The 9,977-nt window shown below is 44.6% G+C and overlaps 1 protein-coding gene across 1 annotated transcript; it reads right to left on the bottom strand.

Moving 5' to 3' along the window:
- Nucleotides 1–6,923: 6,923 nt before the first annotated feature.
- LOC126785442 (B3 domain-containing transcription factor ABI3) lies at nt 6,924–9,626 on the bottom strand. Its single transcript, XM_050511138.1, has 6 exons — nt 7,923–9,626; nt 7,689–7,784; nt 7,473–7,573; nt 7,319–7,365; nt 7,157–7,233; nt 6,924–7,052 (listed from the first exon to the last, which is right to left on the bottom strand). The coding sequence occupies exons 1-6, from the start codon at nt 9,624–9,626 to the stop codon at nt 6,924–6,926; spliced, it is 2,154 nt and encodes a 717-aa protein (XP_050367095.1).
- Between the last annotated feature and the right edge of the window lie 351 nt (nt 9,627–9,977).

Here is a 9,977-nt window from a genome sequence, read left to right on the forward strand (position 1 = left end):
TCACTGAGATTTTGTTGTTCTATAGCATCAAACAAGGTTCTATAGCGTCCCACGGTAACACTTGAGTTGATTCATGGACATAGCTATAATCAGAGACAACTTCATACGATGGTGATTCATCGTTGATGACGCGCTGTGCCTTAGTCATTCGCTTCTTTCTATGTTTTGAATCCCTAGAGTTTATCGGTCTCCCCCTTTTCCTTTGAGGAGCCGAGGCCGAAGCTGCTCCATGCCGGGCCATCTCGGCATCGTCGCCACAAGGGGCGCCGGCAACATCATGGCGTACGGTGGTGCCGCCGCCGGCCTCCGTCCCACTGTCAGGGGCGGTGCCAACGTTGCTAGGTCTAGGAGCTTGTCTTCCACACCCGTATTTCGGGACATCAAACCATGCCGGTACGTTCGCAGCGGGTATGTTTGATCTCGTCACTTTAGCAATATCTACAAAGCCGTTGGGCATCGAATCCGCGACTTTCTAGAGGTCGATAATGCGTTGCACTTCTAACTCGCTTTGAGCAGTGCGGGGATCATAATGAGACATAGTGGGGACACACCACGTCAATTCCTGACGTTCATTTGAAATGATAACATTCCCATCTCCCTCTAACGACGGGAAGCATGTCTCATCAAAGTGACAATCTGCAAATCTTGCAGTAAAGAGATCTCCGGTGGTTGGTTCTAAGTAGCGGACAATCGTTGGGGAATTATAGCCAACATAGATACTTAATCGTCTCTGAGGACCCATCTTAGTACGCAGCGGAGGCGTAATAGGCACATAAACGGCGCAACCAAAGATGCGTAAGTGTGAAATATTGGGTTCGTAACCAGTTACCATCTGGTACGCACTAAACGCTTGGTTAACCGCGGGTCAGAAACGAATAAGTGTCGCTGCATGCAACACTGCATATCCCCATGCAGAGACCGGCAAGTTAGTACCCATAACCATTGCCCGAGCAACAAGCTGAATACGCTTGATGGTAGCCTCTGCTAGACCGTTCTGTGAATGAACATGAGGAACGGGATGTTCAACTTCGATCCCAATAGACATGCAGTAATGATCAAAAGTTTTGGAGGTGAATTCTCCAGCATTATCCAAACGAATGGATTTGATAGGATAATCGGGGTGGTGAGCCCGAAGTTTGATGATCTCAGCTAATAATTTAGCAAATGCAGCATTCCTTGTGGATAGCAAAGCGACGTGTGACCAACGCGTCGATGCATCAACCAATACCATAAAATATCGAAAAGGTCTGCATTCTGGTTGAATAGGTCCACAAATGTCACCTTGGATACGTTGTAAGAATGGAATGTTCTCGGTTGAAGCCTTAGCAAAAGAAGGACTTCCTTGAAATTTAGCAAGAGAACAAGCTTTGCAAAACGAGCGATGGGCATCAGAAATGGCCATGAAGGCATTTGAAAGCACGGGAGGCATCACAAGCTCCTGTGAAGGAGGGGATGCCGCCACCGACGGCATGAAAGCCGTGGAGCTGCCGAGTGAGGCATGCTCGGCCACACCATGCGGTGCATGGGTAGGCACGGCCTCACCGTGCGGAGTACGGGTGAGGTGATCCTCCAATCGCTTCCAGGACTTGAAAAATGGATGACCATGTGAATTCTTAAGAATTCTAATCATCATATCACGTCCAAGGTGCCCGAGACAGGCATGCCAAAGCATATAAGAGTCCGAATCACAAAAGTTGTGTTCAACCGCATATGATTCAAAGATCCGAATGGAAGTAAGATACAAACCATTCCCAAGACTCTTCATCTTCTGTAAGATGCGGCGATGGCCTGCTTTCTCAGAGGTAACACAAAGATATTCCTCTCCATTCTCAACATAAGTATCGAGGTGAAAACCATTGGCACGTATGTCCTTAAAACTTAGCAAGGTGCGGGGAGACTTTGGTGCATAAAGAGCGTCTACGACGTTAAGAGTCGTACCATTAGGTAACATGAAAGAAGCAGTGCCTCTTCCTTGAATGATGGATTTCAAGCCAATCATTGTGGTCATCGAAGAAGTCGAAAACACTAGATCCATGAACAACTGCCAGTGCCGTAGGACAGTGTGGGTGGTTCCGCAATCAGCTAGACATTCGATTTCACCGCGGGACATCTACAAAATGACAATTAAGAGAGTCAGCGACACGGGAACAATTCTATACAATACGCCGTAGGATATTGTAAGAATGAGAATCAGAACAAAGGTCGATCTCATCGAATGTATCACATGGCAATAGTACTACATTCTTCAACTAAAGAGTTGGAAATCATGGTATTGAAGCAGTGAAATACCAAACAGTAAACTAGGGTGGTATAAACCATCCAAAAATGGTGTGGAAAACACACACAAAAAGTACCGGTGAGTGCATATAACAGACTTGGAGAAAACCGAAAAAATAAACCGGAAAACCATGTCAAAAGAATTCAAAACCGGGTGAATTTTGGACGAGGAAAACGTGGCAGCAGGGACTGCTGCAATATGCCGGAAAAATGACGAGAAAGGACGGAAAAAATCGCCGAAAAAATCGTTGGAAAACCGGCGGCACCGATAGCCGGAAAACCGGCCGGCGGCGGTCGGAACTGGCCGGTATGGAGGCCGGAACTTAAGGTTCGACAGGGGACGCCGGCAGGAACCGGGTGGCGGTGCTGGAAATGCCGGTAAATGGCCGGAAGACGGCGAATACGCCGGCAAAACGTGCCGGAAACGCCGAAATAGTAACCGGGTCCGGCCAAGGCAAAACGATGTCATTTTCGACGTTCCGAGGTTCGTTTTCCGAATTTAAGTTCCAAATTTACAATGTAGTGCTATTGGGGTCCCATGTGACCCAAAAATGTCTAATTTAAAAACCACGTGAGTTGTACACGTTGATCATCATGCGAAGTGTCTGGTAAATAAAATTCTCAAAGAGATCGTCTTGTAAGCAAGAAATGAGAAATTTTATTGAATGCCAATCTTTAATACATCACACATGAACTTCTAATTCCAAAATCAAAGGACTATTACAAAGTCAATGAAAATAACAATGGCGGTCGGCCATAACAATACTTGAATCATAAAGCTAAAGAAGCTAAAACGACTAATCAAAGTCGGGAGTATCCATGGTAGCAACCGGAGGCCTAGCCGTAGAAGCAAGGGGCTCGGGTTTCATGGAGATATGGTGAGTCTCGATCTCATGGTCCTCATCCACATGATTCGATTCGGGTTGTAGAAACTTCTTGTAGGCGGAGTAAGCCTTGATCATCTCTTTGCTAGCGCGACAATCGCGATTAAAGTGCTTGAAGGAGCCACATTTGAAGCATGGAGACTTGCCATGACCGGAAGTGGAGGCATTAGGAGGCGCACGGCCTCCTTGGAGTTTGGGACGGGGACGGCCTCCCCCAGAGGGTGCGGCGCCGCCACCATCACGGGTCCAAGTATTGGACCGAGGCCGAGAACGGCCTTGTTGCCTCCCACCACAAGAGTTGTTATTTTGGTGCTGATATGGAGCGCTCCTTGATTGATTCTTTTGCTTAGGAGCTTTCCCATAATTAGACTGTGGCGTAGAAATTCTTTTAGTGCCAACATGTCTATTGTTGTTGTTGAGGAGAATCTCAGAATGTCTCTCATTCTTAGCCAAGAGTGCCATTAAGTCGGCAAAAGACCGGATCTTCCATTCCTCTACATGTGTGCGGTACGTATGAGCTTGAACCTCATAGTTGATTGGAAACGTGTCCAATGTCTTATTGAGAAGATCTAGGTCGGTCTTGATGACACCAACGGTGCCAAGATCGGATTGCAAGCATAGCATATCCTGATTGAAGTCATCCACTCTCTTATAGTTCAATAGACGGATATTATCCCATCTAACGGTCAATTCAGGAAGAAGCTTATCATGAACGTTGTTGTACCGCAAGCGTAGTTTGTCCCATAATTCTTTAGGATCTTTTACGTTCAAGTATTGCCTCTTGAGAGTTGCATGGATGTGACGTCTCATGAAGATGAGAGTCTGAGTCTTAGCCATGGGTGGGAAATCAGCAAGAGGGTCGGCAAACATGCCTTCGATCCCTCGGCTCTCGAAAGCGAGTTCCATGTCGGAAACCCAGCGGTGCTATTCCTTTCCTTCTAGATCAAGAAGGCCAAATTCCGGTCGAGATGGCGATGACATCTACAAAACGAATACATAATCGATTAGATTCAAGTATAATAGGAATTAGAAGGGGTGACGTATATGGTCACAAGAAAAATCGATGCAAGCGGCGATACTCATGATCGCACCCAAAAGAGCGGTGCACTCAGGCGACCACACGAAAATCGATTAACTTCCCTTTCAAAACAATCGTGACTCCCCCAGGACCGTCACACAGAAAACATCGACCAAGAGGGGAAACCCATCCCTCTATAGTCTCATCGGCGTTATAAGAAAGGCCGGAATTAAGACAAGAAGAAGGGTAATAGCGCCCGATATAATATATCTATACGTTCAAAAGCGGGAACGTTTATGAAAAATTTACCTTTGAAGGTTTGTAGTATACGGGAGTAGCTTCTCTTGAGCGAAGTCCTTGCTTGTGAATTTCACGTCTCTTGCGTAAATATGCGGGAGGAGCAATTTTGAAGGCTTTGATGCGGGGACTTGCGGGGCAAAAAGATGTTTTTGCGGAGCGAATGCGGATGAGACCCTGTGGTGCTGCGGGGCTGCGTGCAGGGGCTAGGGGGGGGGGGGCTGCGGGGCTGTGATACGACGGCAGCGATGCGGCGGCTGCAGGGGGTGCGCCGGCGAGGAGATGCCGGAGCTTGGAATCGACGGCGGCCGGCGGAAGAGAAGAGAGAGAAAAAATTTAGGGCTCTAAAAGTTCAGGGTTTTAGGGCAAAATGCGTGATAACGTGATGTAGGATGAAATAATTGTGTATTATTGAATGATATAGTGGCCTATATATAGGCATTTACAAAACCACAATCCCGTAGGATTCAGAGTCCTAATCTATTACGGAGATGCTAATCTATCTCATAACAGGAAACCTATTAGGCTAAGACACACATAAAGGTAGAATAGTAATTCTCCCGGAACATTAAACAGTTTTTTCTATTATGTTTAAAGGAGTCTTCACCAATATGTCTTCAAGTACCAAAGTCTTGCCTCGAGAAAATAAAACAAAAAATAAATTAACGTTTGTTACGCTGTAAAGTTTAAACGTATGGACCAGATTTGAGTATCAAAAAACGTAAGAGAATTGGATGGGGTGGAGGCTGACTTTGCTCAATGGCCGGTTCCATCACTTTGTTATTAATTTCCTAGCAATGTAATTATTGTGCAATGAAAAAGCCGTGCTGAAGCAATTCAGCAACTTCGTGAACATATCAAGTCTTGTAACCTCCGACATTGGGTCAAAAATTCACAATAGCTCTCTTTTTCCTTCAATATGGAGTATATATATGTTGATTATTGCAGCTGACCTCAGGGTGGATCTTCAAGTTAGCCTAGATTATCAGTGGCTAGTTTGGAACCGAATGATAGTTGCCATCCGCTAGGAGATGCATATGCTTCTCGCCTTCTCCATCCCTATTTCTAAGAAAATTTGATGGTGGTGCTCCAAACAAATGTGGCTCTAGATAGTAGATAATAAAGGGCCGAAACTGAAACCAATTAGGCAAAAGTCAAAAGGGTAGGATGAAAGTTGTAGTTTCTTTAGTAGAGATGTTTAAAGTTATTCGATCATGTAATGAACATATCGAAAAAAGGTAATATCTAGAGAAGCAAGATGCATTGGGGGGGGGGGGGGGGGGGGTTGTTCTTCATTTATGCATAGGTATTAGGCCTATAATGTCCTAAAATATAAAATTCGATCAACAATCCCATCGCGATCGGAAAAGAATCATGCTCATGCATGCATGCTAACGATAACTAGCTAGCTATGCATATCCGTATTCAATCTGCCATTATTGATCAACAATATAATATGGAACACCATTTTATTCTCAAGTAATACGTACGGTAATACCAGAGTATAGAGATATTGGTGAAGAAGGAAGAAGAAAGGATCGATAAATGGGGTTGTCTTTGGCTGTGGATATGTTTTTCAAGTGACCCGGATACCAGGCCGGGAAGTAAAGTTCAACGTAATATGAAGTTTAATAGAAGGTCAGAAATAAAAAGATAAGGTTAGGAAATGGTGCAATATATAGTCCCCCTCTTATGATTCAAGTTTCAACGTTCTAAGTATGATCAATAACAACTATATATGTTGACTCTTGGCAAAATTATTTTCGTACTCATCAAATGATAAAAACAAAACAAAAAATCTTCCACAAAATGTAAAAGATCTCTTCCCAGCATATATCGGAGACATTTGAAAGTGTTCAACAGGCTAAAACATAGATAGAAGTCATAGAACCACCAGAATATGTTGTTCTGATTAACAGTAAGGACGACGATGAAACTAATCTATTTAGGCATTCTGGCAAAACATACATGCATGCATATGTTTCTCGAGCACTAATGAATGAACGTCACTAACCCTTCAACTCTCATATACATAATTTACGAATTATGGTTCTTGCACATATATGACTATTTAGTAATTAACAAGCACAACATACAATAATATACTTGATGTCAAAAGACTGCACGCATACACTGGTATTGGAGAGATCTCTATACGTTTAATTGAGACCCAAAAAACCAAGAGCATGCTAGCTGCCAACTGAATCATCACTGGACCAACCAACCAGCCTCCAGATCTCAGCTTTCAAAAACGCATGAAATCGACCTCCCTCCCACTTGCAGAGAAAATTAAGGGCTGCTATGCGTTCCAGCAACCCTAGACCATCTTTGCAGTACACTTGTCCATTTTGTTCTCATGCATTTGAAAAAAAAGGGTGAGGAAGGCAGTTGAGCTAGCTGGGATACTCTGAAGAATTCAGCTACCTTTTCCTCCTTTCTCTCTTAATTTACTGTTTCTTAGATGACGAACCATTGTTGGCAGATGGAGTGCTTGCATGCAGGTTCCTCTGCGACTTTCCTGGCCTTTTGGACTCTGATTTCGTCCCCGCTTGCCTTACCTTCACTCCTCGTATCATCTGTTGAACAGAATTGTGTAACTCATATGGAACAACCGAATTTGAGAAAACATAAATGATATAAAAAATCTGATTAGATAATAATAAGTGAGATATGTCCATACATATTTGTTACACTTGACGTCTGAATAGATGACTATGAAGTCCCCTTCTTGGAGTCCATTTGCCCTCACAAAATCTCCTATACATTCAACAACGTCAATTACATTAACAAAAGTTGATTATTGCCACTAATGATTGATGTTGATTAGTGTAATGTGCATTACCTGTGTTTTCAAGGAGATACATCCTGCTTTTGTTGTTGGGCCAGTACCTGAAACTCCACGAACATAGCAGGAATGGGAAACAAAATTACTTATTCTGCAGATTGAGAGTAATCATGACATGCTGAATGAATTATCTAAATTCATAGTAAAATACCTATAGCGCATGTTCCATACACGAGAAGTGCTGATGTCTTCCATCGCAATCGAAATTCCATCCCTTGCCTCTAGTTCGGGCAGATGGGTTTCAGCTTCTTTCTGATCATCAATATAAGTAATTATGTATAACATCATCAGTGCAATTACAATGAAAAATAAAATCTATCTGAAATTTAAATTAACTAACAAAATCAAATGGAAGTTAGGGAGTTACCTTTGGCAATACAATTCTTCCAAGATTGCCCACATCGCTTTGCTTCAATACTTTCTGAAGAAGGAACCTCAAGTTCATATTCTCAGATTTCATTCCCTACAAAATGACGCACACATTAAGTAAAACAGGCCTGTATAACTAATATTACTAAATTTACACACATTTTCATGGTATACACATTAATGCACAATTATATGAACAGAAACATTATACTGCACCAAATTAACAACACACCAGCCGTCTTTCCTGCGCATTAAGCCAGCCTGGATTACAATTCTGCCCTTGACTGGCCGGATGATCAACCGGAAGCACCGGTGTTGCTGCCTCAGGAGCCATAGTTTGCATCATTGCTGGGGAGGCTGCAGGAGCAGGGCTACCTGTGGCTGCTGAAGTCCAATAGAACCAGTTAGCTGCAGATGGATTGCCCATTGCAGCAGCAGTGCAATTATGATCAGCACACCCAACCAGCATATGATTAGGATGTTGATTCTGTTGATGGCCATGATTCCTCCCATGGTAGTGTGCCAAAGTCCTTCTTTGCCTTTGCATCCTTTTCTTTCTAGCCTCTTTAGTTGCTGAGGACCCTATCCTCACCAGCTGCGGCTCACTTGACTGCCCTCCAAAATACTGATACTGATTGAACTGCCCTCCGTAACCGGAGAACTGTTGCTGAGTCTGTGCCAGTTGGACATTACTATCAGGGAAAGATCCATACTTGTTGCCCATAAATGGAGATGAAGACGGCCAAGATGGTGCAGTCTCCAGCATTTGATGCTGGTATTGATCTGAATTTGGTTGCTGATAACCCGGCCCGTTTCCAAACGGGTCCTGACCCATAAACCCCATCATCGGAGTGGACGGATACCCCGCCTGTGACGTAGTAGGGACTACAACAGGACCTGTCGCATCATACTGGGGAGACGCCATCCACGGCGATGGTATGGGAGGATTTTGCGTAGGGTTAGGGTTAGGGTTGGTGTTTGGAATTGGGTCTACTGTATACTGTTGCATCCCAGAGTCTTTGGTACCGCGCCTCCTTTGGAGATGATTAGTTTGAACCCACTCTAGCACCAGTTTGAGTAACTGCTTCATCGCCTCTTTGCCTCCACCCAACCGCCTCGCCGCGCACTCGATTGTTGACTTCTTGATCTTGACGCTCCTTAAATCCTCGGCCGAAACAGTCTCACGGTTTGACCTCAGCCACTCCAAAAACACAGAAGCCATATCGTCCTCGGGGACCTTGTTATCCTGATCTCCCATAACCATGTCCTCTTGTGGATGTGGAGTTTGGTTCTCTGCATGTTGTTGCTGGTTAGGTTGCTCCTGCGCTTGGAACTGGTCCATCATTGGGCTTTCGTTTTGGAAAATGGAAGAAGGGTCGAAGAACTCGTTGCCTTCGAACATATCTATGTACCCGAAAGTCTCCATCATGTCCATGCAATCCATTCCGAGATCCGACGGCTGAGAGATCTCCATCGAGGCGGTGGAGGACAAAGCCCCCGCCGGATGTGCATCAGCCGACTCATTATGAAAGTAGTGACTGTTGTTGTGTTCTTGTTGCTGCTGAAAATCTGGAATACGATTATCCTCCGCATCCGACTTCAGAACTGCCCAGGAAGCGGCGGAAGAAGACGAAGACGCGGAGGAAGACGACGACATGGTCTTCACCGGCACCCAAGTCGATGAAGACGAAGAGGAAGACGACATGCAAGGGAACTCAGGCAGAGGAGGGAAGTCATTGCAGAAGATGGAAGCAGTTCCGCCGTTGACGTCAGCGAGAAGAGAGCCTTGCTCGTTATCAAGCCATAGATCAGCGGCGTCTCCATCTTCTCCGAAATCGTTCCTCATCACTTCTTTTCCGATCAGATTCTGGTTGCTGTGATCCGCTGCATGCAGATCTTGGCGGTTGCCTTGGACTTGAACTTGCACTCCCTCCATGGTATCAAAGAAAATGGTATTTGGTTCTCTGTTGGAATCTGATTTACACGATGGTGGGTATGGATAAGTGCAAGTGGGAGAGGATGGTGTGTATCGGATTAAGGAAGCAGGAGAAGAGAGAGAAGGGACCCGCGGTGCTCCCTAGTACTCAAACCCTCACAGTGAAGCAACATAAAGCATCTGGTCTATCACAACAGCAACACCAACTTGAACAAAGATAAGACATTAATAATATAATTAATTGAGGTATTAGTCTACCACAACCATGGAAAGCGACGTCACTTCTCTGATAACCATGACTGAATTAGTATTTAATCGGTCATTATCACAAGACCTCGACCTCACCAACCA

Source organism: Argentina anserina, chromosome 2 (genome assembly GCF_933775445.1).
Source record: "Argentina anserina chromosome 2, drPotAnse1.1, whole genome shotgun sequence".
Taxonomy (NCBI): Eukaryota; Viridiplantae; Streptophyta; class Magnoliopsida; order Rosales; family Rosaceae; genus Argentina; species Argentina anserina.